General features: G+C 40.3%; 2 protein-coding genes across 2 annotated transcripts in view; one reads left to right on the forward strand and one right to left on the reverse strand.

Moving 5' to 3' along the window:
* Positions 1-3473: 3473 nt before the first annotated feature.
* Soat1 (sterol O-acyltransferase 1) overlaps positions 3474-27940 on the reverse strand; it is a 52752-nt gene continuing 28285 nt past the window's right edge. The window contains exons 4-15 of the mRNA XM_013015518.1: positions 22565-22716; positions 20817-20876; positions 17135-17242; positions 15658-15940; positions 14687-14765; positions 14130-14211; positions 12867-12912; positions 10624-10753; positions 9787-9884; positions 6783-6918; positions 5711-5856; positions 3474-4414 (exon numbers count right to left, since the gene is read on the reverse strand). Of these exons, the coding sequence (XP_012870972.1) occupies positions 4358-4414; positions 5711-5856; positions 6783-6918; positions 9787-9884; positions 10624-10753; positions 12867-12912; positions 14130-14211; positions 14687-14765; positions 15658-15940; positions 17135-17242; positions 20817-20876; positions 22565-22716 (1377 nt within the window). The 3' untranslated portion in view covers positions 3474-4357. The remainder of the gene's footprint in view (positions 4415-5710; positions 5857-6782; positions 6919-9786; positions 9885-10623; positions 10754-12866; positions 12913-14129; positions 14212-14686; positions 14766-15657; positions 15941-17134; positions 17243-20816; positions 20877-22564; positions 22717-27940) is intronic.
* Positions 19095-19601, forward strand: LOC105985285 (NADH dehydrogenase [ubiquinone] 1 beta subcomplex subunit 6-like). Its single transcript, XM_013015773.1, is given in 2 exon segments — positions 19095-19344; positions 19346-19601. Coding segments are annotated over 2 exon segments (387 nt in total). The 5' UTR covers positions 19095-19107; the 3' UTR covers positions 19496-19601.

Below are 27940 nucleotides of genomic sequence, written 5' to 3' on the forward strand. Positions count from 1 at the left end.
TGTAATCTTATGTGTGTCTGTGTGTGTATGTATAAAAATTACACTAAACTGGGCACTGGTAGCTCACACCGTAATTGTAGCTACTCAGGAGGCTGAGATCTGAGGATCAAGGTTCAAAGTCAGCTCGGGCAGGAAAGTCCATGAAACTCCAATAAACCACCAGAAAACCAGAAGTGGGTTCTGTAGCTCAAGTGGTAGAGCACTAGTTTTAAGCTGAAGAGCTGAGGGACAGTGACCTGGCCCAGAGTTTGAGCCCCATGACCGACAAAAAAAACAAAACAAAACACATTACACTAATGCTAATATAATGCTTATTTTAAACTCAAACTGGTTATTAGACATTGCAGGGGTGGGAAAGAGATTCAGGAAAAGAACAAATAAGAAAAGGTGTCTTTAATTATAGAAAAACCAACTTTTGATTTCTGTAGGTTTTCTGCTGCTCCCAGACCACCACCGTTCCCTGTATTAGCTGTAGCTGTAGAAACACAGAAGCTACTGCCCTAGCTCAAAGCCTTGACCGGGGCTCCAGCTCTCTTTCCACACAGCAACGGCATAATGACACATGCAATGCAAAGTACATGACTGGGCGTGTAAACCACCTGTTTTATAGGTATTTAGAACTAGTCAAGTCAGCTGCACTTCAACAAGCAAACACACCACCACAGAGTGGCGCAGCAATACCTGACCTGAAGGACAGCACTGCTGGGAGACATGTTGAAGCCCCAGAGGGAGCAATGTAAAAATTAAGGTGAGCATTTAAAAAAAGGAATACATAGGCAGTTTTTTCATTTTTATTTTCTAAAAAGCATCTAAAATTTCTGAAAATCATCCCCTTTCTCTCAAGCTTAAAAAGCCCATCTTGCCAGGTGCATTGGTGGCTCACACCTGTAATTCCACTCAGGAGGTTGAGATCTGAGGATCCAGTTCAAAACCAGCCCAAGTAGGAAATAAGCCCATGAGACTACGAAAAAGCCAGAAATGACACCGTGGCTCAAAGTGGTAGTGGTAGCCTAGAGCACAAAAACTCAGGGGCAGTGCCCAGGTCCTGAGTTCTAGCCCCAGTTCAAGTGTACACCCCCCCACACACAAAAAAAATACACCTATTTTCTGCACCACTGAAAAAGGTCTATTTATTTATTTATTGGTCTACTCAAGGATAGCGCTATACTACTATGAGCCACAGTGCTACTTCTGGCTTTTTGGTGGTTAATTGGAGATAAAGAGTCACACAGACTTTCCTGTTAGGTCTGGCTTCAAACCATGACCCTCAGTCTTAGCCTTCTGAGTAGCTATGCTTACATGCATGAGTCACTGGCACCATACACACATACTTTCTTAACCTGCTAACTTTTACCTTGCAGACACTGAAAAGTATTTCCCCCACTCCTTTTGCTTCCAGATGTTGTAGCTGACTCAATTGTGTAATTAAATTTGAACAGGAGACAAGCAATTTACCAAGGCAACTTCAGGACCTCTATCTACCACCAACAAAACTTTGTTGCCTTTATCTGGTAAGCTTTCAACACATTTCTCCCACACCATAGAGGTACTAAAAGACCAAATTAGATATCTCAATGAAGGGTGAATTAGTATACACATGGCTTAGTTGTTTCTTGTAGGATCATCATACTTCTTACAGAAAAAATAATTTAAACCTACAACTTTTTAAAAGGAATGAAGTATTTGAAATGTAAAGTTTTATCTCAATAATGAGATGGGAAAAAAATTTAAACTTTTGAAACACATCAGCAACAGATTTTAGGTTTTTGTTTTTGTTTTTCTTTTTTTTGGTCATGAGGCTTGAACTCTGGGCCTGGGCGCTGTCCAGAGTGCTAGCCATGAGCTGAAAAGCTGAGGGACAGTGCCCAGGCCCAGAGTTCAGTCCCCACGACTAACAAAAAAAAACAAAGAAACAACTTGTATCCTAAACAGTGTGACTATTATATTACATTATCTTCTGAGATTCAAACTGACTTGAAAAGACTTCCTAAAACACTGGATAGGTGTTAGAATACTGAGAAAGTGGTATTCTAGTGGTGGATCAAAGCACTAATCATTTGAATAAATTCCTAAGTCTCACTTCTTTGCATAAGAAAGTGAGTGACATGGTCTCTGACATCCATTACTTTATGCAACCTTTTTGCTATTTTGTTTTTCCAGGTAGTACTGGAGTACTGCATTAGGACAGTATTATTACCACTTTGGCCATGCTCAGTCCTTTTTGCTTTAGTTTTTCAGATAACATCTTGTTTTTGCCTAGGGTCAGTCTTGGACCTTGATCCTGGTCCTCCTGTGCACCACTACTTTTGACCCAGTGGAAAATGATATAATCATACCTTATGCTCAGAAACAAAATAATCCCTACATACCACACTGCATTAAGAATAGACATCTTGGGCTGGGAAGGTGGCTCAGTGGTAGAGTGCTTGCCTAGCATGCCTGAGGCCCTGGGTTCAATTCCTCAGCACCACATAAGCAAAAAGAAAAAAGCCGGAAGTGGCGCTGTGGCTCAAGTGGTAGAGCGCTAGCCTTGAGCTGAAGAGCTGAGGGACAGCACCCAGAGTTCAGGCCCCAGGACTGGACGACCCCCCCCCAAAAAAAGAATAGACATCTTGGGGCTGGGAAGGTTGCTCAGTAGTAGAGTGCTTGCCTTCCATGCATGAGGCCCTGGGTTTGATTCCTCAGCACCACATAAGTAGAAAAGGCTGGAAGTGGCACTATGGCTTAAGTGGCAGGGCATTAGCCTTGAGCTGAATTGTTGAGGGACAGCGCCCAGGTCCAGAGTTTAGGCTCCCTGACCGACAAAAAAAAAAGACATCTTGGCTCATACCTATAATCCTAGCTCCTCAGGAGGCTGAGATCTGAGGATCACAGTTCAAAGCCAGCCCGGGCAGGAAACTATGTAAGACTCTTATCGCCAATAAATCACTATAAAACCAGAAGTAGCACTGTGGCTCAAGCAGTAGAGCACTCGCCTTGAGCTGAAGAGCACAGGGACAGCACCCAAGCCCAGAGTTCAGGCCCCATGACCAACAACAACAAAAAAAGAATTGACATCTTATAACCTGAAAATATCACATAACAGAGTACATGTCCTTGAAAACAATCACAAACTGGGCACCAGTGATGCACACCTCTAATCAATCCTAGCTACTTAGGAGGCTAAAATCTGAGGATCAAAGCTGAAAGTCAACCAGGCAGGAAAATCTGTAAGACTCTTATCTCCAATTAACCACAAAAAGCCAGAAGCAGAGCTGAAGATCAAGTGGTAGAGTGCTAGCCTTGGGCAAAAGAGCTCTGGGTTAGTGCTCGGGCTCCAAGTTTAAGTCTCAGCACTGGCGCGCGCGTGTGCGCGCGCGCGTGCGCACGCGCACGCACGCACACACACACACACACACACACAACTTATTTGTTTCATCTAAAAATATATTGTTAAAAAATAAAATGACTGAGCAGATGCTTCAGAAGCCAGCTTCTGGATGTTTAATGATCACTTTATTAATGCAGGTGATTAATACTTACAGACTGTCTAGTCTGCAAAAATCAGTCAATATTTAGCAGAGAATAACAGTTGTATCAAAGAATACTTCTAAATAACTTCCAAGAAATTATAACCCTAAGAAAATATCTCCCATGTGAGTTCCATAATATAATTTAAGCACATGAGGAAATGCTTTTGCTTGTCTTGTGCTACTTCCCTCTTTTTTCCCTTCTGACTGCAGAATCCCTCAAGATGTGCATGGGATGAAGGTGTATCCGTGGTAGAGCACTGCTGAGAATGTGTGGGACCTTCGGTTTGATCTCTAGCACAACCAGAAAACAAAACAGTTCCAACAAATAAATGAAATAGAATGTAAAATGAGACTATCTTTGGAAAAGAGATATATTTTTTTCTAATAGAAACAGAAAAAATGGTTCCATTTTAATTTGCTTTCTTCTACAATTGATGTTAGATTAGCATACCTTCCAACAGTATGGTATGTTACGATATGAAACCAGAGGTATGTAAATGAGTTCTTCACATTTTGGCCAATTTTCAGTGCCAGAAAAACATGATGTTTAGTCCCTTGATTAAATAGTGAAGAAACAAAACAAAACAGTTATCAAGGCTTGAGCTGAGATGACCCAGCAAAAGCTTGCCATTACCTCAGCCATCAGTTTCCCTTCTCAAAAAGGGGGAAAAATGCCTGTTATGTGAACTTCCCACAGCACAGGCTCAGGTGAAGTAGGGAGGTGGTAGGCCATCTGGAAAGGCTGGAGCAGTCCAAATAGCACAGATAACTTCAGGAACAGCTGGCTCCAAATCAGGCAGGATAGTCAATCTTCTGTGGCAAGGAAAGAAATGAAGTCCCAGCTTCTAAAACACATAGCGACAAGTCCAAGAACGGGGCCGGATGTAATCCAGAAACGTAGGCTATAACGAGGAAAAAGAAAAAAAAGAATGAGAGAACAGTTCATTTGTGTCCACTGTGCACATGAGCTAGGGAGAGGCAGAGTGTTAATGTTCCATATTGAACATGTCCAAGCTGCTTCTCAACATCTCGGTGACATTTTAAGAAGCTCACTAATTCAAAGGATTTTTAATATTTCATTTTACAGTACCAACTTACTTATATGCTTCACAGGAAGTTTCTGTAGTTTAGTGAACTCTACAATGGACTGGCCAATTGCCTCTTTGGCATCTTGCTTTTTTTTTTTTTGAGACAAGGTCTCATTATGTAGCCCAGGGTGGCCTCACACTCAGTCTTCCACCCATGTACTGACATTCATTACACACCTGGCTATGCATCTTCTTTTACATCTTAATAAAGAACTGTATTGTTTTTAGCCTAAATTCTAAGCACTGGTACATTAAGAATGATAAAATATACACAAATATATACAAATGACTATCATCCAAGGTGACGTATTACTGAATTGTTTGAAGAAAGAGATGAAGTATTATGGGAATCGTAATCTGAAAGTTTCAGGGAGGATCCCAACTGGTTTTGGTGGAAGAATAAAGTCTAACGTGTGAGGCCTGAGTATAAAGACATGTATGCCTATGCATAGTTTCTAAAGTGAGGGGCAGTCAGTTCAAATGCACAAAGAGAACTCACTTCCAGGAGGAGGGAGAACTAAAGAAGATGTATTGAAAGAAAGCATGCGGAGAGGATCTGACTGATTCAGTTATAGACCTCTTCAGTTACAGGCACTTGGATAAAATGCCCAGGTTGATTTGGCATAATGACACCTTACCCTTCATTCTTCCCTCTCCCCCTAAAATTTTGAAGTTGTCCTAAAACACAAAGCATTAGGGATGTACCTGAACATAATCATTTTTAAAAAGGGGGAAAGCAAAAATAAGGAACACAGGAAACGGACTCCTAGGCTTATTGGTATTAACTGCCATTTTTATAATTGTTTATTTTAAGAAGAATACACACTTGTATAATATGGGCATATATTCTATTGGAAAAACTGAAGAATTCCCATAAGAGGATAGAGAAACAACAGACAAGTTAAAAAAAAAAAGAAAGAAAACTAAGAACTAGAAAAGTTTAATGAGAAGAAAATTAAAGAAGTAAGAAATTGCAAGGATGAGATTAGATGATGATCTAATGCTTTTACACCAAACTTCCCTCTTTTCAAAAATGCATACTTTCCACTTCTACCCCTTTCCCAATCACTAGACATAGCTACTCGAACTCCAGTTCAACTGGTGACTCACATTTTTCAGAGGACAGTGCTGACGTGCATACCATTCTTGGGAATAAAAGCATAGAACGACTCCATGGCCCAAGAAAAGAGAGGTCCACATCATAATGTTCCAAATCGGCCTTTTCCGACCATCATTGACGATGAAGTTGAAAGCCACTGAAGTTAAGGGAGAAAAGTATATAGTCATCAAAGAATAAACCATCAGGAGGTGATAGGCCATACATACCTGTTCAATCAAGCGAGCATTATATACCTGCTTTATTCTGTTTATTTTTGTTTTTTTGGGTCTGGTCGTGGGGCCTGAACTCTGGGCCTGGGCACTATCCCTCAGCTCTTCAGCTCAAGGCTAGCACTCTACCACTTGAGCCACAGCGCCACTTCCGGCTTTTTTCTTTTTGCTTATGTGGTACTGAGGAATCGAACCCAGGGCCTCATGCATGCAAGGCAAGCGCTCTACCACTGAGCCACCTTCCCAGCCCGACCTGCTTTATTCTGATCAAAAGTCCTATAATTATTCAGATCAAGTGAAAATATAGTTGATGGAATTACTCATATCCTAATTTGTCCCTCTCCACCCACTCCAAAAATGTTTTCTGTGCATGTTTAAGGGTATTTGTGAATGGACGAGTTGTACACAGGTTCATCATCTACAACTCTTCATGCATTTCTCCATGTCAAAGTGTAAACACCTTGAGACGAGCTGTATATAATTATTTAAAGTCAGTATTTTGACCATTTTGAAATGGTATTACTACTATCTACTATTTCTACATTGATTTTCTTTCTGTCTAGTTTTCTCTTTGTTTTGTCAGTTGTGTGGCTTAACCTCAGGGCCTAGGTGCTGTACCTGAGCCTCTCTGTGCTCAAGGCTAGCACTCTACCAGTGAAGCCACAGCGCTACTTCTGTTTTTTGAGTGGTTAATTAGAAGTGAGGCTCACTGGGATTTTTCTGTAGGGCCTGGCTTCCAACCATGATCCTCAGATCTCAGCTTCCTGAGTAGCTAGGATTACAGATATGAGCCACTGGCACCCAACTTTTCTTTTAACTAATACTAAGTACCCACAGTGTGCCATATACTTACTTCCAAAGGACATGAAGAGCACAAAGAGCACGGGATAGAAATAGCTCAAGCAAACAGCCAGGGCATACTCATGCACTACAGCTGACATAGCGAAGACCGCTAACATGGCCGCAGATTTGAATCTCTTTGTGAAAAACTACGATGAAAAGAAAATATTAAGTAATTTAAAATTTGTAGGGGGATTGGGAGGAAGAAACGAGGAGAAAATGAGGGAGTGGGTGACACTGTTCAAAAAGAAATGTACTCATTACCTGACTTACGTAACTGTAACCACTCTGTACATCACCTTTACAATAAAGTTTTTTTTAAAAAAAAAAGTACTAAGCATGTCCTCTTGTAAGACATAATTACCGCATGCTAAAGGCACCTATTTAATTATAATTATATTTTTACTTGACTTTCCTAGTTCTTGGATTAATCTAAATCAAAATAATTACAAAAAGAAAAAAAAAACAGCCAAAAATCGTGCTTGATATATGCATGGCTCAGTGGCAGAGTGTCTGCCTACTAAGTGTGAAGTCCTAAGCTCCAACCTTAGTACCATACACACACAATTACAAAAATTAATCCTAGGCACATAAACACCTTTTTATTCAAATAAGGCAATTTCCAAGAAGGATTCAAAAGTCTGGGCATAGTTGTAAAAATATCAATTATATTTATTTACTTTGGGACAGGATCTTGGTGTATTGCCCTCGTTGGCATATTCGTGATCTTCTTACCTCTGTCTCCTAAGTAGCTAGAATTACAGGCATCTGCTACTTCCATTAATTTTAAAATTAATAGAATTTATATTTGTGAGCTACTCTGATGAAAATAGTTTTAATGTATTCAAAAAACACTACTTGAAGTGGAGTTTTGCTTCAAAGTGGCAGAATCAGCCTGGAGTGAAAAAGCTAATGAACAGCAACCAGGCTCCGAGTTCAAGTCCCAGTACCAACACAAAAAGAAAAACCAAAAAATGATAGTGTACACACTTCAGACAAAAAATACAATGCAATTTCCATTGTTAGTTAGTGATAGTGTTCAATAAATAGAGCTTCCTCTGGGCTGGGAAGTTGGCTCAGTGGTAGAGCGCTTGCCTTGCATGCCTGAGGCCCTGGGTTCGATTCCTCAGCACCACATAAGCAAAAAGAAAAAAAAAAAGCCGGAAGTGGCGCTGTGGCTCAAGTGGTAGAGCGCTAGCCTTGAGCTGAAGAGCTGAGGGACAGCATCCAGCCCAGAGTTCAGGCCCCACGACCGGACCCAAAAAAAAAAAAAAAAAGAACATAATACATGGAGGGGAGGGCAGGGATGGTAAGGGGAAACAAAGGAGGAGGCAACAATGCTTGATAAGAAATGTACTCATTATCTTGCCCATGTAATTGTAACCCTTCTGTATGGTACTTTCACAATAAAAAATTTATTAATATTAAAAAAACAGAACACAAGAAAAAAAAGAACATAATACATGATATAAAACCAAGACTATAATAAATTGTTAACGCATATATCCATGTCAGAAAAGCCTTACAAGACATTTCCGTTATTAATGTTCACTATATCATTATTCTAATAGTATATGTATGTATATGTTTATACATACACATACCCCTAGGTTCATTGTCTCACTATCAAACTAATTATGATGGAAAATACAGAAACATATAGAATCACTTAATACAAAGATCACTTGAATAGCAATCAGTAAATAATGAAAGAATTGTAGGTTTCAAGACTAGACTGAACACTAACACTAATACACTGCTTGGCAGTTTCACAATTGGCTAAATCGAATTGCATAGCAGTGAGATAGTGGCTTCCTCCATCCTTTTGTATTTCTTACTCCCAATTTTAAGATCAGACAGCTCAAAATTTGTATTCCATGCTGTTTCTTTAAAGAGAATGGCAGACTAAGGATTTTAGGCAGCATTATGGAATGTTCTGAACCACTCTGGCTTAGTCAAGAACTTAAGTACAACTTCAGAAGAATAGTTGTTGTGGTTTGGAGACAGGGTCTTACTATGTAGCTCAAGCTGGACTCAAACTTATGACCCACTAGCATCTGCCTCCTAAGTGCAGGCCCATTTTAGAAGTATAATAAGGGGGGCTGGGAAGGTGGCTCCGTGGTAGAGCGCTTGCCTTGCATGCATGAGGCCCTAGGTTCGATTCCTCAGCACCACATAAGCAAAAAGAAAAAAAAAAAGCCGGAAGTGGCGCTGTGGCTCAGGGGTAGAGCACTAGCCTTGAGCTGAAGAGCTGAGGGACAGCGCCTAGGTCCAGAGTTCAGGCCCCACGACCGAACCCCCCCCAAAAAAAAGAAGTATAATAATATAGCCAGATGCCAGTGGCTCATGCCTCTAATCCTAGCTATTCAGAATGAGATTTGAGGATCACAGCTCAAAGCAGCCCAAGCAGAAAAGTCCCTTAGACTCTTATCTCCAATATACTATTTATAAAAGGCAGAAAGTGGTGCTGTGGCTCAAGTGATAGAGTGCTAGCCTTAAGTACAAAGAAGCTTAGGGACAGCACTCAGGTTCTGAGTTTAAGCCTCAGGAACCCCCACCAAAAAAAAAAGTATAATAATACAACGATAAGCAAAATTAGTACCTTTCAAAATTAAGAAGGGAAAAGTTATTTCCCTCAGAAGTTGCTCAACAGTCTTAAAGGGAATAATATGCAGAGGACACTTTTACACAACTAGACAGCCAATTTCAAATAAACACTCAAGAAAGTCTCACCAAGACCTTGGAATGAATGTGTTCCCACCATATCACCCATAAATATATCCGGACAATATTCAGTAGAAACTATGTGCCACATTAAAGAGATAGGAGACAAGATTATGTTAATTATATCTGTCAGAATTTTAGACATGTTGGTAAAACTTGTGGAAAATTATTTCACAATATTTGTGTCAAAAAAAAAACCCTGGTAATAATAACCAACAATGCAAAAAAAACCCCATTAACAATGACTAAAGAAATAAAATATAAAAAGAAATATAAAACCAAATATATATCACCTTATAAAACATCCTGTCACCAAAGCGTAACATCTCAGCAAAGGCATTGAGCCAGCAGTGCAAAAAGGCAAAGAAAGTAAGGAATAGTATCAGCACACCTAAAAACAAGAGTAACAAAATGAAGAGTCTTTCCAAAGTGCTCATATACCAAACCATTAAGCATCAGTAAAAACCTAAACTGTTAACCCATTCCAAAGATACAGTATAAGTTTATTTTAATTTAAAAAAGCAGTAACTCCCAAATTGGTTTAATAGACAACAGATGACTCAGTCTGTTTTTAAGAAATGCCTTGATATTCAGGTTAATTTGGAACCCAAGGCTTTTTAAAATCTGGCCCCCATATCTTCCCTCTAAATCAATGGAGATTTTGCTCCCTCTCCCTCTATAAGACATTTGGCAAATCTCGAGATGTGTGGGGTGTATGTGTGTGATGTGTGTGATGTGGGTGGGGTGGGCTCTGTGTGTGTGTGTGTGTGTGTGTGTGTGTGTGTGTCCTGGTGCTTGAACTCAGGCCTGGATGCTGGCTGAGTTTCTTTGCTTAAGACTAGAGCTCTACCTCTTGAGTCACAGCTTCACTTTTATCTTTTTGGGTACTTAATTGGAAATAGAGTCTCACAAATTTTCTTTCCCAGGCTGGCTCTGAACTGTGATCCTTAGAGCTCAGTTTCCCGAGTAGCTACAATTACTGACATTAGCTACCAGTGCCCAGCTAGAGTCATTTTTGATTGTTACAATGGGAAAGAGATTTACATATATATGTATATAAATATATATATATATTTATTTTCCTTCAGAGCATAGGAAGAATCAGATTAGCAATGCCCATGTTACCTTACCTGGCAAGATGGAGTTAAACACACACAGGACCAGAACACGAGCGCTGAAGGGCTCCTGTTTGATGTTCCGGAACAAAGGGGCACAGAGCCTTTCAAAGATGTAGTACACATAAAATAGGCAACCAAAGACCTAGATATAACAAAGATGATAATGATGATCGTTTAATAAAGAAAAATGGACTGAGACACAAAAGAAAGTACATGTATAATCCTTAAATCACTTTTTACAAATATGTTCCTTTTCCTTCAGAAAATGACCTTTACAGTCCAACAGTGATATTCACTAGACAATATGTTGAAATGAACCAGATATCTTGTGGGTGGGGATGGAAAGGAAAAACTGGGAGAGCGCAAAGGAAGGGGCAACACTGTCCAAAAAGAAATGTACTCATTACCTGTCTCATGAAATGGTAACCCCTCTGCATATCTATACCTTTATAATAACAATAAAAATATTTGATTTTTTTAAAAAAAGGTCTTTTTAGGGGGGTGGGGCTTAAGGCCTCATTACATAGCCCTTGAACTTAAAATGCTCAACTGGTTTAGTGGTTTGATAGAACTACAGTTTGAATTTAAGGTTGCACACTTGCTAAGCAGGTGCTCTACTGCTAAACCATGTTTATAGATAGCCCTTTATGCTCTACTTATTTTTGTCCAGACTTGCAAGAACTTCAATCCCCCTATTTCACTTCCTACTGTGGCTAGAATAACAAGCGTGCCCCACTGCACGCAGCTATCAGTTGAGATGGGGTCTTATGAACTGTTTTCAGCATAAGCTAGCCTGGAACCGTGATCCTCCTAGTAGCTAGGATTATAGGATTGAACCACCCAGGCATGGATCTGCCTCAGTCTCTACAGTGCTGGGATCATGAGTAGTATCGTGTCCAGCAACCAAATGAAATTTTTAAAAGACCACCTAAAAAGCCTGTTTTTCCCTCTATTACGTGAAGCCTATAATAACTTACTTTATGAAATAGAATTTTACTGAAAAAGAATTTTTTTTGGGGGGTCTGGTTGTGAGGTCTGAACTCTGGGCCTGGGCACTGTCCCTCAGCTCTTCAACTCAAGGCTAGCGCTCTACCACTTGAGCCACAGAGCCACTTCCAGCTTTTTTCTTTTTGCTTATGTGGTGCTGAGGAATCGAACCCAGGGCCTCATGCATGCAAGGCAAGCGCTCTACCACTAAGCCAACTTCTCAGCCCCCTGAAAAAGAATTTAAAATGAAATATTCTAGGATTTGTAATTCTGATAAAGGGGATGGGGGAAGAGTCAGGAAGTGTCAGACCACAACTATACACATATGCCTCTCGTCAAAGAAAATAGGAGCAGAAATTAATGCTGAAGCTTAGGAAAAGAACCAAACAGGTGCAGGTACCTTACACCTATAGTGCTTGCTACTTAGGAGGCTGAGACCTGGAAAGTCAAAAGTTCAAGTTAGTCTGAACACAAAACTCTACAAGACTCTATCTGCATCTAACCAGCAAAATTCAGGATTGAATGTGTGGTTCAAGTGGATGAGTTCTATCCTTGAGTGGCAAAACCAAGCTAGAGTGTAATGTCCTGAGTTCAAGCCCCAGTACTGGCAGGCATGCGCATGTGTCTGCGCACACATACACAGAATCTCTTTCAATAAAATAACATTTTCCTTATTGAAGAATGTTATTTTGAGGTTAACAAACAAATACTAGCTACCTAGTAGACTGCGATCTGAGTATCACAGTTCAAAGCCAGACTGGGAAAAAGGTTCATGAGACTGTTATCCCCAATTAGCCACCCAAAAATCAGAAAAGTGGAGCTGTGGCTTCAGTGATAGAGTGCTAACCTTAAGCAAAAAGAAGCTCAGGATTCAAGCCCCAGGAATGGCACCAAAAAAATGAATAAATAGGGGCTGGGAAGGTGGCTCAGTAGTAGAGTGCTTGCCTTGCATGCATGAGGCTCTGGGTTTGATTCCTCAGCACCACATTAGCAGAAAAAAACAGGAAGTGGTGCTGTGGCTCAAGTGGTAGAGCCCTAGCCTTGAGCTGAAGAGCTAAGGGACACCACCCAGGCCCAGAGTTCAAGCCCCACGACCAACAACAACAACAAAAAAACAATAAATAAATCATCATACACTACACTGGGAAGTTTTGGTCTCAACGTATTTTTTAACTCCCACTGACATAAATTTATCAACATTTTAAATAGATTAAATAGGAATCCCATTTCCCATGAATAAGCACTCATTAAGAGGTAAAAATTTTTACCTGTGTGAATTGCATAACAACATAACGCCATCTTACAGTGGGAGTTCTAAAAAAAAAAAAAAAGAAACAAGTTTTCTAAAGTTAATTGAATTATAAAAATAAAAACCTGTATTTTTTTCCACACAAAACATCACTTATAGGCTGAGAGTGTAGCTCAGTGGTAGAACAGTCATGTCCTAAATTTGATTTCAAACACCAAGGTCTTAAAAAAACAAAACAATAGCCGGGCGCTGGTGGCTCACGCCTGTAATCCTAGCTACTCAGGAGGCTGAGATCTGAGGATCGCGGTTCAAAACTAGCCTGGCCGTGAGACTCCTACCTCCAATAAACCACCAGAAAACTGGAAGTGGCACTGTAGCTCAAGTGGTAGAGCACTTGCCTTGAGCTGAAGAGCTGAAGGACAGCGCCCAGGCCCAGAGTTCAAGCCCCACAACCGACCAAAAAAAAAACACAAAAAAACAAAACAATAATGATCATATAAAACACAGAATTCTGCCTGGCATGGGTGGCTACTCAAGAGGCTGAGATCTGACAATCACAGTTCAAAGCCAGCCCAGGCAGAAAACTCCATGAGATTCTTAACTCCATTAATCACGAAAATGCTGAAAACAGAGATGTCGCAAGTGGAGATGTAGCAAATGGTAGAGTGCTAGCCTTGAGCAAAAGGAGTGCAGGGACAGCACCCAGGCTCTGAGTTCAAGTCCTATGACCAGCTTCAAACCAAACCAAACCAAAACACCCACAAACTTCTGTCAAGAATTACTATCAAATTAAAACTATTTGAAAAATATATTCATTATCTGACATGAAATGGTAACTCCTCTGTACATCACCTTTATAATAACAATTAAAAATTAATTATAAAAATGATTTGAAGCTGGGTGCCCATGGCTCATGCCTGTAATCCTAGCTACTCACAAGGCTGAGGTCTGAGGATCAGGGTTCAAAGCCAGCCCAGGCAGGAAAGTCCATGAGACTCTTATCTCCAATAAACCACCAGAAAACTACAAGTGCCACTATGGCTCAAGTGGAGAGCGCTAGCCTTAGGCTGAAGAGCTGAGGGACAGTGCCCAGGCCCAGAGTTCAAGCCCCATAACCAACCAAAAAGAAAAAAAAAAAGATTTGAAACTTGAAGTTTCCCATGCCAGAGAGAAATTGAGAGTACATTTTATTTTTTCTGTAGCCTACACTAACCAGTCCTCACACACACACACTTGTACCAGGGCTCTGGCATTACACACAGTCCTATCTAGGTGCTGTTACCTGGGATAGCTGTCACGGTAGATGAGGGTGGGCGCAAACAAGAAATACAAGTACTGGTTGACTGTGGGTATTGGAACTGTACCTACAAAGAAAAACTACATTAGATAAGAGGCACTTTGATTTCTTGCTGCACACTACAAGGGTAAAATACAGAAGCACAGATCAGGAAAGAAGGCATGATCTTCTTGCTGTTTCTTCTTTATCTCATAAATGACTTCTTATTCTTGCATTAACTGATATTATCAATCTGAGTCATCTGTAACTGAAGGAACTTTTGAAGCTTGAACCACAATTTGCAAAGACTAAGCAAGCATAGTTATAATGAGTCTATTGACATTCCATGAATGCTAAGCTATAAAAGAGCCTAAAAATCATTTTTTTAACTTAAGGACAAAAAAGGGATAACCAGAAAACAGTAAAATAGTCTTCCAAATCAATATGGATCCCATATACTTAAATTCAGGCATAATCTATACAGAATATAATCCTTCATCTCAGTAAACACCAAAAGCCAAACTTCCCTATCACTAATCCTTCAGTGCAATGGGGACACATACTTGACTTTTCTTTGGCTGCATTTAGTACTCGTGGTACATTCTCTCTGACAAATGAGTGGGCCTTCATTACCATTCGAATCTACAAAAGGAAGGAAAACAAAAGATTTTCTGTCATTGACTTGTCTCCTATAAGCAACTCCAGAACAGCAACAGACTATGCTCAAACCACTTTTTACTTTTTCATATAACAACCAAGCTTACCTGAGGGAATAGAGAAAATTTTATAATAATAACTTCGAAAGAAGTACATGTAATTATTCAAATTATTTTGCATTTGACCACATGATTACAGGCATATTATAAATCAAGAAATTAGTGTTCATGGGGTCTGGGAAGTTGGCTCAGTGGTAGAGTGCTTGCCTCGCATGCACGAAGCCCTGGGTTCGATTCCTTGGCACCATATAGCAGAAAAAAGCCGGAAGTGGCGCTGTGGCTCAAGTGGTAGAGTGCTAGCCTTGAGCTGAAGAGCTGAGGGACAGCACCCAAGCCCAGAGTTCAGGCCCCACAACTGGCCAAAAAAAAAAAAAAAAAAAAGGCCTCCTGAAATCCTTCTATCAGTCAGAATTTCAAGCCATCAATATAAGTAAAAAAATTCTGAAGATGGAAATAGCTACATGATAATGATTAACCCTTCAAAAGTGGAATTCTTAATTACAAAAATATTTTATAATCAAATCACTTCCATGAAGTATCAGAAAAAAATTAATTTATCCAGAATAGTTTAACAGAATTTACTTCTATGTCTAACACCAGAGGAACAATGACACTACAAATAATTCTAAAAGATGAATGATCTAGAGTAACACCTTAATTTTGCAAATCATGGCCCAAAAAAGCCATATGAATAAATGAAAACTATTACAAAAATCTATCCAAGTTAATAAAGCTAAAAATAATGGTGTCAGTTAATCTATCACTATTGTTATTTTAACTAACAAACTGCTGGGTTGGGTTAACATTCCAAACCTTACCTGCTCAAGTATAACAATGAACCGGGAAGCTGGTGGCAATGAATATGTTAATGTGATATATGTTGGTCCAAAACCTAGAATTCCCAGCTGGAAGACTATGAAAAACAAGCCATGGATAAAAGTACTGATGAACCGATGAGAACTCTTGCTGTAGCCTTTGGCCCAATGTTGAAAGAGGAAATAGGGAATTGAAAGTGTGGAGAGGAACATGAGGCACCATGTCCAAATAACAGTAGAAAATTTGCCAAAAGCATAAGACATGAGGTTGAACTCAGGCACCAACCTGGGAAGAGATGGCACAAGAACAGAGAAGTGAGTGGAAGGAGCATGCACTGAATTCAAAACTTCCACATCCCTAGTTTTCAACCCTGGGAGGCTGTAACATTAATACACTGAGGTCATGGATATAATACTTGTTGTGCTAGATAATGACCTGACTTCTAAACTTTGGCTTTCCTCTGGAATCCTAGCTACCCAGGAAGCTGAGACCTGGAAGATTATGGTTCAAAGCCAACCATGTCTATGAAACTCCATGTCTAGTTAACCAACAAAAAGCAAGGCTGGAGGTATGACTCAAGTGTTAGAGTATCAGCCATGCTCAAGAAATCCTCAGAAGAGTACACTGAATTTAAGCACGCCCTGGTAAGGGTAGCTTAATGAAATGTCTTTCTCTTTAATTACATTTTTTAGGAGAGAGGAATATCATTCTCAAATCAGATGCTTAGGGATTTTTTTTTCTTTTTCCCCCCGTCGTGGGGCCTGAACTCTGGGTCTGGGCGCTGTCCCTCAGCTCTTCAGCTCAAGGCTGGTGCTCTACCACTTGAGCCACAGCGCCACTTCTGGCTTTTTTTTTCTTTTTGCTTATGTGGTGCTGAGGAATCGAACCCAGGGCCTCAGGCATGCAAGGCAAGCACTCTACCACTGAGCCACCTTCCCAGCCCCGCTTAAGGGATTTTTTTTTAAAAAGCCTATGTAAGCAGGAAGCTGGTGGCTCATACCTATAATCCTAGCTACTCAGACCTGAGGATCTGAGGCTGAGATCTGAGGATCACAGTTCAAAGCTAGACAGGGCAGGAAAGTCTGTGAGACTCTTATCTCCAAATTTACCATCCCCAAACCAGACGTGGAACTGTGGCTCAAAGTGGTAGAACATTAGCCTTGAACCAAAAAAGCTAAGGGACAAGCCCCGTGCTGGGCAGGAAAATCTATGAGGCTCTTATCTTCAATAAACCACTCAAAAAACTGGAAGTGGTGCTGTGGCTCAAGTAGTAGAGAGCTAGCGAAGAGCTGAGGGACAGCGCTCAGGCCAAGAGTTCAAGTCCCATGACCGACCAAAAAAAAAGCTAAGGGACAGTGCCCAGGCCCTGAGTTCAAGCCCCAGGACAGACCAAAACAAAGCAAATGTAACAAAACTATCTACCAAAATCCCCAATTTTCTATGCTATCATCTACCCAACCACCCATTTTGTTGTCTTACCTTCCTTCATCAATGTAATCTACTACAGAAGTACTGAGGATAAAGATGAGGAGGAGCGCAATAAACATGTGATAAATTGTTCTGATATGGTCCACTTCAAACAGTTCACTGAAATGTAGGTTAAACAGAACAAATTAATAATCATTGTATATTTGATTGTGAAGTATAACATGCTAAAGGATCTGCTTTAAAGCATTTAGAACATGCTAAATCCACCTCCAAAAACATCTAAAAACTAGTAAATACATAATATTACACCCGAAGTATCTAGATCAAACAAATTCAACATCTTTGGAATAAGGATCTTCAAATTTTAATAAAATCATCTAAGCATCAGAAAGTCAATCCTACTTCCTTAGTTAAAATTTTATTTTTTAAGAATATTTTAGGGGCTGGGAAGGTGGCTCAGTGGTAGAGCGCTTGCCTTGCATGCATGAGGCCCTGGGTTTGATTCCTCAGCACCACATAAACAAAAAGAAAAAAAAAGCCAGAAGTGGTGCTGTGGCTCAAGTGGTAGAGCGCCAGCCTTGAGCTGAAGAACTGAGGGACAGCGCCCAGGCCTAGAGTTCAGGCCCCACGACTGGACCGCCCCCCCCAAAAAAAGAATATTTTAATTATTATACAGTACAATATTAAAAATCACAATTACAAGTAGGTGAAAATAATTGTTTTATCTGCACTTTAATATGAAAAGCCTGCATTTCCCCTAGATATAAATGAAAAGACCAGTCTCTGTACACTATAATAGAAAATAAACTTTCTCACTGTATGTTTTGAAAGCTTCAGTTTTCTTATCAAAGTTAATAAACACCAATCAATTTGACTCATAAATTTAGATAAACATAAGGTACATTTATACAACTCCTCAAAGATAACAAAAATACTAAAATTTAAAATGCCTGCCGAGCATGCATGAAGCCCTGGGTTAATTCCTCAGTACCACTCAATTCCACTCTACCATTTGGCATGGAAGCTCACATGGAAAGTGCTACCCTTGAATAAAAAGAAGCTCAGGGACAGTGTCCATCCCCTGAGTTCAATCCCCAGGACTGGCAAACAACAACAAAACCCCAATGTCAGCAAGTTCCATTGTTCTTTTTTTTTGTAAAGCATATGAAGACACTCAATGTAAGTTTTTAGTAACTTAACTATTTCAGAAGATCTGCACAAATGCAGGCTAGATTTCACTAGTGTTCCAATAAATTAAATGAGTAAATAACCTCAAAAGAAATACTCATCTGTTATCCAAAACCCACATGTTATAAAGTCACAACAAGGAATTTACATCATGTAAATTAAAATAAGTGAAGAACTTTGAAAAAACTATTAAGACTCATCACAAAAAAAAAAGGAGAAGAGATGAAAAACTACATATAGGGCTGGGAAGGTGGCTCAGTGGTAAAGCGCTTGCCTTGCATGCCTGAGGCCCTGGGTTCAATTCCTCAGCATCACATAAGCAAAAAGAAAAAAAAAGCCGGCAGTGGTGCGCTGGCTCAAGTGGTAGAGCGCTAGCCTTGAGCTGAAGAACTGAGGGACAGCGCCCAGGCCCAGAGTTCAGGCCCCACGATCGAACCCAAAAGAAAAAAGAAAAACTACATATACTAATAAGCAACTCTAAAAGTTTCCCAAAGTGGTTTGTCTAATTTTAAAACTTCTGTTGTAATTCTTTTAGTAAACAACTCTTCCCAGTGGTAGAATGCCAGTTGGTAGACACTAGCTGTACTTAATAAAGACAAAAAAAGTCTGAGGCCCTCAGCCCCACTATTGGCACCAAAAACAAAACGAAAAACAATTTTCTACAGGAAAGCATGAAGTTTATGAGAAGGCATGAGAGTTCGTATCTCATATACTTAGAAGTGAAACATAGCAAGGTCGCTCTGAACGGGGCCGAGGGTGACCGGTCCGTGGTTCCGGGGTGCTGCTGCGTCCTTGTTACTTTGCCTCCTAACCGGACCCCTCTTCCCCGCAACAACATGACGGGGTACACCCCGGATGAGAAGCTGCGGCTGCAGCAGCTGCGGGAGCTCAGAAGGCAATGGCTGAAGGACCAGGAGCTGAGTCCCCGGGAGCCCGTGCTGCCCCCGCAGAAGGGGTGGCCCATGGAGGAGTTCTGGAAGAACTTCGTGCGGAACGGGTCCCTCTGGAGGAAGCTGGCCTACAGCACATACCATAACGCTGTGTTTGCTGTTACTCGTATACTTATACCTGCTTTGGATTATTCATTATTACATCAAATATCATGTGTCTACAAGGCCATATGCCATTGTTGAAAAGAAGCCCAGAATATTCCCAGGTGATAGAATTCTGGAGACTGGAGAAGTAATTCCTCCAATGAAAGATTTTCCTGATCAGCATCACTGAACATTATGTACAATTTTCAAGGCCTATATAACAGCCCGTTTGTTCTATCTATACTTACTGAATATATTCCTGGAAAAGTAACTAATAAAGTGTGCTCTCAGAAAAATAAAAAAAAAAAAAGAAGTGAAACATAAAGGTGCAATGCCTTTGTGTTCATCTGACCATATAATATCTGATTGTATAAATAATATTTATTATCTGATAATGTAAAATAATATTTATTGAAATGAATTCCAGAAAATGGAAATGAAGTTTGTTCTTCATTGCTGTTTTTCTTTTCATCTTGTGTGTTTATCTGTTTGGGGGAAGGTAAGCAGGGCTACAGAAATGGAGGGACCTATAGGGTGAACAAATGCAGCAGTGGTACTCACCAGACACTAGGTTGAAAACTAAACTATACAATTTATTGGTGGAATGGGAGAGAAAAACTGGGAGAGAGCAAAGGAAGAGGTGTCCAAAAAGAAATGTACAATTACCTGACTTATGTAACTGTAACCCCTCTGTACATCACCTTTACAATAACTTTTTTAAATTGGGGGCTGGGAAGATGGCTCAGTGGTAGAGCGCTTGCCTTGCATGCATGAGGCCCTGGGTTCGATTCCCCAGCACCACATAAGCTAAAAGAAAAAAAAGCCGGAAGTGGCGCTGTGGCTCAAGTGGTAGAGCGCTAGCCTTGAGCTGAAGAGCTGAGGGACAGCGCCCAGGCCCAGAGTTCAGGCCTCACGACTGGACCCAAAAAAAATAAATAAATAACTTTTTTAAATCATTAAGGAATTTTTTAAAAGGATACTGAACAAATAACTTATATAGAAAAAAAATGCATTATCTAATTCTCTTCCTTTGAAGCTAGATAGCTAACCAGAAATTTAACAACTAGGAACAGGAGACCACATATATACTAAAGTAGTATCAAGCTGGGTACTGGGGTTCATTCATACTTGTAAGAGGTTAAGACCAGTAGGACTACAAAAAGTTTGAATGACTTCATATCAACAGAAAAAGCTAGGTATGGTAGTCCTGCTACAGTGGGACTCAAGTTAAGAGAACTGCAGTCCAGGGTGGCCTGGGCAAAAGGAAAAAGCTCAAAAATAACGGGCCAAAAGGGCCCAAATGATGAAGTACTTGCTAGTGAGCACAAACTTGAGTTCAAATCCTAATACTGTCAAAGAAAAAGAAATGTAAAAACTAATGATTTATATGACTATAAGATAAACTCACTACACATCAGACCAAGCAATGATGCTATCAATGAGGACAGCTTTTTTCTTTTAAAACAAATAGAAAAAAGAAAAACTAATGAGCAAAAACAAATAATACTTACTCTAAGAGAGATCGTCTTGCAATGAAAATCTTTCCTTGTTCTGGAGGTGCTCTCAGATCCCTAAGTAGGAAAGAATTACAAAATACAGGTAGTCCAAATATTGTAAGAAACTTAATACTAACAGTAAGAGAAAGAATATAGCCAACCATAACATCAAGTCTTACCAACCTATGCCCTAAGATCAGGAAGGACAGGAGGGATTTTACACATGCTATCGTGGCACTTCTAAACAGTGCTGAGACAGGGACATGTATTTAGGATGGAAGAGCTGTTCCATTACCTGATTAGAGAAGTGCTCCAGAGACCACTCCCCCCATACTTGGGGACAGTATTCTCTGCATGTCTCGTTAACAGCTTGTCCTAATTCTGCAGAGCCCCAGAAGTCATGGACAGGCCTCAGGTCACAAAAAGTTACTGGTTTTTCCTCCAAAACACTCTTTTGTTTAATATGTACCTCCCAATGTCTGAGGATTTATTTTACAATTCCCAACAGCCTCTTGATCTTATTAGTTGTCTCCAGGAACTAAGAATTCACATTTTAACACAGAGTATATCATCTTCTTTAGAGCTCTTTGTAGTACTGCAGTACTGCTGTTAACTATCACTGTTCAAAATTCTTCTCCAGAGGAGACTAGCAGGAGATCACAAGGCGTAAAACTGAGAGCAGCCCAGAATATAAACATTAGTCTTCAATAGCCTCTCTCTTTTATTCTGAATGACCAACTAGAAAAATATACACTAACTGCACCATACTTAATTGGAAGTTCATACTGTATAGAGTACAATCACAGTACAGAATGATGTGGTTAAGAGCAAGAACTCCAGAGCCAAATTCTGGGTTCAAAGCTCTGTGTACACAGAGACATTTAAGTGCACTGTGAACTACTCTGTATTGTGTATATGGCTATAGTCTCTACTTTATAGTGAAAGACACTGCTTAGTTTAAATAAGTTATGCCATGCAGAATACTCAGTAAGCATTAGCTCTATTTTGTTAGTAGTTTTAAGAAGTGTGCATTTATCTTATCTTATAATCCATGGGCCAAATGCCCATGGCTCATGCCTGTAACCCTAACTATTCAGGAGGCTGAGATCTAAGGATTGTGGTTTGAAGCCAGCAAGGTAGAAAATTCCATAAGCCTCTCATCTCCAATTAAACACTAAAAGCTGGAAGTGGAAATATGGCTTAAGTGGTAGAGCATTAGCCTTGAGTGAAAAAGCTAAGGGACAATGCCTGGGCTCTAAGTTTAAGTCCCAGTACCAGAGAAAGAAAGAAAGAAAGAAAAAGAGAGAGAGAGAGAAAGAAAGAAAGAGAGAGAGAGAGAGAAAGAAAGAAAGAAAGAGGAGGGAGGGAGGGAGAGAGAAAGAAAGAAAGAAAGAGAGAGAGAAAGAAAGAAAGGAACAAAGAAAGAAGGAAGAAAGAAAGGAAAAGAAAAGAAAAGAAAGGGGGGAAAAGGAAGGCAGGGAGGAAAAGAGGGAGAGAAGGAAAGAAGAGAGAAAGGGAAAGGGAGGGAAGGGAGGGAGGAAGGAAGAAATGGAGGGAAGGAAAGGAAGGAAGGAAGGAAGAAAGGAAGGAAGGAAGGGAGGGAGGGAGGGAGGGAAGGAGGGAGGGAGGGACTCACCCTTAAAGGCATACAACAGCTAGCCTATAACAAAATGGCAAGAGTCTGCACTGGAGCATTTTTGCTGCAGTGCACTCCACTAGATTGCAGTAGACATTTATATTCAAAGAAAACACAACATACTCACTTAGCCCGATGGTTGTTTTTCATTTCATCAAGGATGGAAAAAGTGGTGAGGGCACACCCACCATTGTCTAATGATGCAGATTTTTCAATGAGGTTGGTCACAAAATCATCAAAGTGACTGCCAACTTCTTTCAAAAAGAGTGGCTTCAATTCCTAGAGTTTCAAATCAAATCAAGAAAAATGTGAGTAAGAAGCACATGCTGTGAATCACTGACATTTCCCACAGGTCTCTTTAGGGTGCTGGTGTAAATTCAAGTAAGTGAATTCACCAGTGGAAAGCAGAAAAATAATTTCTACAGCTGACGTGCGGTTCCAGAAAAGACTACTGAAGAAATAAAGCAGTGATTTATATCCTTTGAGAACAGTAGCCATAAAAAATAACTTCTAAGCATAAATTAAGATACCAAAGTAATCATTTAATAACTGAATTCCTGCAAATGGTACAAAGATCTAATGTGGAACAATAAATGAGACTATTCTGTATATATTCTTTAGAAAACATTTTAACATATTATATAATACCATATATTCACCATAATTTGAAGACTTTCTCTAAAGTAATCTTTTTACCCCAAATAACCACCATTCACATTTTCTAGCATGTCAGTCTATATCATACCTCCATTTACATAATGTTTTTTCCCACTCCATTACTTTGTACTTACCTAACCATAAAAATGCAGGTGCATGTTTGACACATATGCACACACACTTTCATCAACGTGTTATAAATATGTGTCTAAAATCCATCCTAGGAAAATGATGTATATATATGTATGTATATGTTAGAACTATTGTTATACTTCTAGTTTCTAATTATCTTAAAAGAATCTGTTACAAAGTATGAAGCAAAAGGCCTCTTTTCTCATGTTAAAATAAGCTATGATCTGTGGATATCCCAATTATAAATGTGAGCATTAAGTGTTATTCATTCTGTCTTCAAAGAAAAAAAAATTTTTTTCTCCTTTGACTTAATTATTTAAGCTACACGTCAAACACATGAAGTAGCATTGTTCTAGATTCTGTTCTATCAAAAGACTGGCCATGAAAAAAAAAACCCAAAGCCTAAAAATACTTGCAATGTATTCTGTGAAACTTTTCACATGGTATGTGCCCTACAGCGCCCCGTGTACCATGGTTCTAGCTCTCACAGGACATATGATGTCGCCTGAACAGGATAACCATTGACAGCTAGAAAAAACGTGCAGGAGCTCAGCAATCCTGCAAGAATAAATGGCTAGAGGTCTTTGTGAGCTGAAACCTTGAAGAGCATGACACACTTAAGATTCAATCAGCTGAAAAGTAAAAGAAGGCTGAGGAAGGGCAGCTGAAGCCACAACACCGAAAGAAGGCCAAGGAAGAGGCAAACGGGGATATAATAGAGAGCACTATTTCCATGGAGGGAGGAATCGTTTGTAGAAAACTCACATTGAAGTTATCTAGTAAAATTAAGTTCCTCTGTTCCATTTTCAATTACATGTCCATCCTTGTTTTGAAATAAAAAGGGATCAAATACTCCATGCCAAATAAACCACAGTGACAAAAAAAAAAGTGGTTCTTTTTTGGTCTCATTTAATCTCTAGAGCTAGCTCTATGAACAGCGTTCACGGAGACATAGACTAAAAGTGCTATGGAAAGAAATAAAGCAGAAAGAAAGGTGTTGTTTTTCAAACCTGACAGTGGAAGAAATTAAGAGGGTATGTCAGTGGCTAAGTTACCACTGTGGGAAGAGTTCCAGAAGGAAGCTGGAATGTTAAAGAGTACCTGAGGCAGCGAGCGGGGCTAAGTAAAGGATTCATCAGTTTACCTGGGCTCCTACCTCAACCCCTTCCAAGTTTAATCAACGTTAGAGAAGCCTGGAATCTTGAGATGTAGCAATTATATTCAAGCCACTTCTTTTAACCAGCATCCCCATACTCTGGCACCAGTCTCCTTCCTAATTAACTGGGTAAGCACACTAGAAGCATGAAGAAAATGAAATGGGTGTTATTTAAATGTCAAAAAAGGCTGCTGAAGAAGTTCTATTGCCCATAGGCGAATGTACAGCTTTTGTTCTAGGTAGACAATGAGAAAAAACATTAAATGAATTATTAATGGTGCCATAAAGGCAGCAAAGAAAGGAAAAGTTCCGAGTGACAGGAAGACAGAGACAGAAAGTAAGGAGAGGAAGTCACAACAATGTGTGGGCCAGTAGAAGAAGGTAGGTTTGGGGTGTCATTGTCCATTTCTTTTACACCCTCCTTCCCTCAGCTCTCTGATACCCCAACCTCCGATACCCTACACAGTGCAGACTCTGCTTGCATACGTTGAGCTTGTCAGAGGATTAATTACATCTTTTTTCTGTTTCTCCTTGAACTAAAATTTGTATTTAAATGTCACCATTTAAATCTACCACATTCTTCTAAAGAGCTTTGTAATTTCCCTTCTTTCTTGAGGAATTAAAGACAGAAGTTGCTGCAAATGAAAGAACAGGAAAAACTCTGTTATAGTGGAGACCAGTAAACTACTTTACGCTCCATTGAAAGATCTCAGCGCCAGTCTAGTATATGAGTTTATCTGATTTGGGGAAGGGAAGAGAAATCACAGAAACAGTGGGACAATGGGCGAACCAATACAACAGTGATACTCACTAGACACTATGTTGAAAATGAATGTTACAATGGTGGGGAGGGGCATAAGGGGGAGGGAAAACAGGAGAAAACGGGGAAGGGGGTAACACTATTCGAAAAGACATGTACTCATTCCCTTATCTATGTAACTGTAACCCTTCTGTATATCACCTTTACAATTAAAAAATCTGCCGGGCGCCAGTGGCTCACGCCTGTAATCCTAGCTACTCAGGAGGCTGAGATCTGAGGATCCTGGTTCAAAGCCAACCCGGGTGGAGAGTCTGTGAGACTCTTTATCTCCAATAAGCCACTAGAAAACCAGAAGTGGCGCTGTGGCTCAAGCAATAGAGCACTCGCCTTGAACTGAAGAGTGCAGGGACAGCACCCAAGCCCAGAGTTAAAGCCCCACGACCAAAAAAAAAAAAATCTATCATTCAGTTGGACACCAGTAGCTGGCTCAAGCCTGTAATCCTAGCCATTCAGAAGGCTGAGATCTGAGAATTATGGTTTGAAGTCAGCACAGGCAGGAAAGCCCATGAGACTCTTATCTCCAACTGACCACCAAAAAGCTAGAAGTAGAACTGTGGCTCAAGTGGTAGAGTACCAGCCTTAAGCAAAGAAGTGCCCAGGCCTGAGTTCAAGCCCCATTACCAGTACAAAAACAAAACAAAAAAATACTGTCATGTACTTTGTACAGGAAAAATAGAAAAATATAGAAAAGGAAGTGGTCTGTTTTTGCCTTCCTCCAGATTTTTCTATCACATGAAACTACCCAAGGTAGAATCACAAAATATGATCACAAGAAATGTAATGTCCAAGCCGGGCGCCGGTGGCTCATGCCTGTAATCCTAGCTACTCAGGAGGCTGAGATCTGAGGATCACAGTTCAAAGCCAGCCTGGGCAGGAAAGTCTGTGAGACTCTTATCTCCAATAAACCACTAGAAAATCAGAAGTGGCGCTGTGGTTCAAGCGGTAAAGCACTCGCCTTGAGCTGAAGAGCACAGGGACAGCGTCCAAGCCCAGAGTTCAATCCCCACAACCGACAAAAAAAAAAAAAAGTAATGTCCAATGTAAGTGACCTGAAAATGATGTTGAGCCTGTAGGCTTTCTGATTGGCTTATCCTCTCAACTACATATATATTTATACTAATTTCATCCACTCAGTGGACCATGCTGGACAGATAGATGGAGGATATGATGGAAAAAATGAGGAGGTAAGCTAACTAGAAACCAGAAAAAAAGGTGTTTAGATAATTTGATAAACAGAAGCACTGTATTTTAGCACTCAAAAGAACCTCTTATTTAAAATAAGCAGCTGGTGAATTATTCAGGGACAGCTCCCAGGCCTAGAGCTCAAGCCCCACAACTGACAAAAAAAAAAAAAAGAGAGAGAGAGAGAAAGAGAGATCTTTCATGCAATTGTTTCTAACATATTTTTAAGATTATGTCTTTGTTGCCTTGTATGTCCCTCCCCCATGGTATAACCCCTGCTTTCACTATATATGATGTTGGTATATGTGGAGGGGAAGGGAAAAAACAAATTGTTAAAACAGGAATATAGGAGGACCCATTGCAACAATGAGAAGTATAAGTCGTTATGTTGAAAAACGAACTTTACAACTTTGGGGGGAGGGGGGAAGAGACGGGGGGGAGGGATATGAAGGGATGGGAAGGGGAAACAAAGCAGGAGGCTACAATGCTTGATAAGAAATGCACTCATTATCTTACCCATGTAATTGTAACCCCTCTGTACGGTATTTTTACAATAAAAATATATATAAAAAATAAAATAAGCAGCTAGGCTGATGGTGGCTCATCCACAGGAGACAGAAATCTGAAAGACAGGTTCAAGACCAGCCTGAGGAAAATGTTCTGAAGACCTCATCTCAACCAATAAAAAGTTGGGTCTGATGCTCATACCTATCATCTCAACTTCATAGGAAGCATCAATGGGAGGCACATAGTACAGGCCTTTCTGGACATAAACATGAGATTCTATCCACAAAATAATAAAAAGGTAGAAAGGACAGGTGTTAGGTTTTTTAAAAGAGGTAGCCGAGTAACAACAGCACCATGCATGTGGTATTCAGGTAAGGGGTAGGTTTAGACTTGCTGGGACCAGGCAAGGATGGCAGTCTTCACTGCTGGCAAAAGAGAGTGTCTGACCCTGGGTTAGGCCTTATAAAGGGTAGGGGCGGGGAAAGGTGTGTCCAGGTAAAGGGAAGTGGGACCAGGTGGAAGAAAGGTGTGCCCACGGGGCTGGGAAGGTGGCTCAGTGGTAGAGTGCTTGCCTTGCATGCATGAGGCCCTGGGTTCGATTCCTCAGCACCACATAGCAGAAAAAGCTGGAAGTGGTGCTGTGGCTCAAGTGGTAAAGCACTAGCCTTGAGCTGAAGAGCTAAGGGACAGTGCCCAGGCCCAGAGTTCAGGCACCATGACTGGCAAAACAAAAACAAAAAAGAGAAAGGTGTGGCCACATCAGATTAAAATGTGACCTCAGCGGATGCAGATGTGACCTCTTCCAGGTGTCCCAGTTGCCTAGGTAACGCATGTACTGGGCGGGGTCTGTTCGCCATCCAGGAATGGAGCTTACAGTAATTATGTGACTCAAGTGGTAGAGTGCCTGCTTAGTAAGTACAGGGCCTTGAGTTCAAACTTCAAATCCCAATACTGGGAGGGAAAGAAAAACCAAACAGCTGAATTAAGTCACCTCTAAGATTGCAAGAATGATACAAGGACCCTGTGGTTAGGAGATACAATAAAGGCGC

This window comes from Dipodomys ordii, unplaced genomic scaffold (assembly GCF_000151885.1).
Source record: "Dipodomys ordii isolate 6190 unplaced genomic scaffold, Dord_2.0 Scaffold27, whole genome shotgun sequence".
Taxonomy (NCBI): domain Eukaryota; kingdom Metazoa; phylum Chordata; class Mammalia; order Rodentia; family Heteromyidae; genus Dipodomys; species Dipodomys ordii.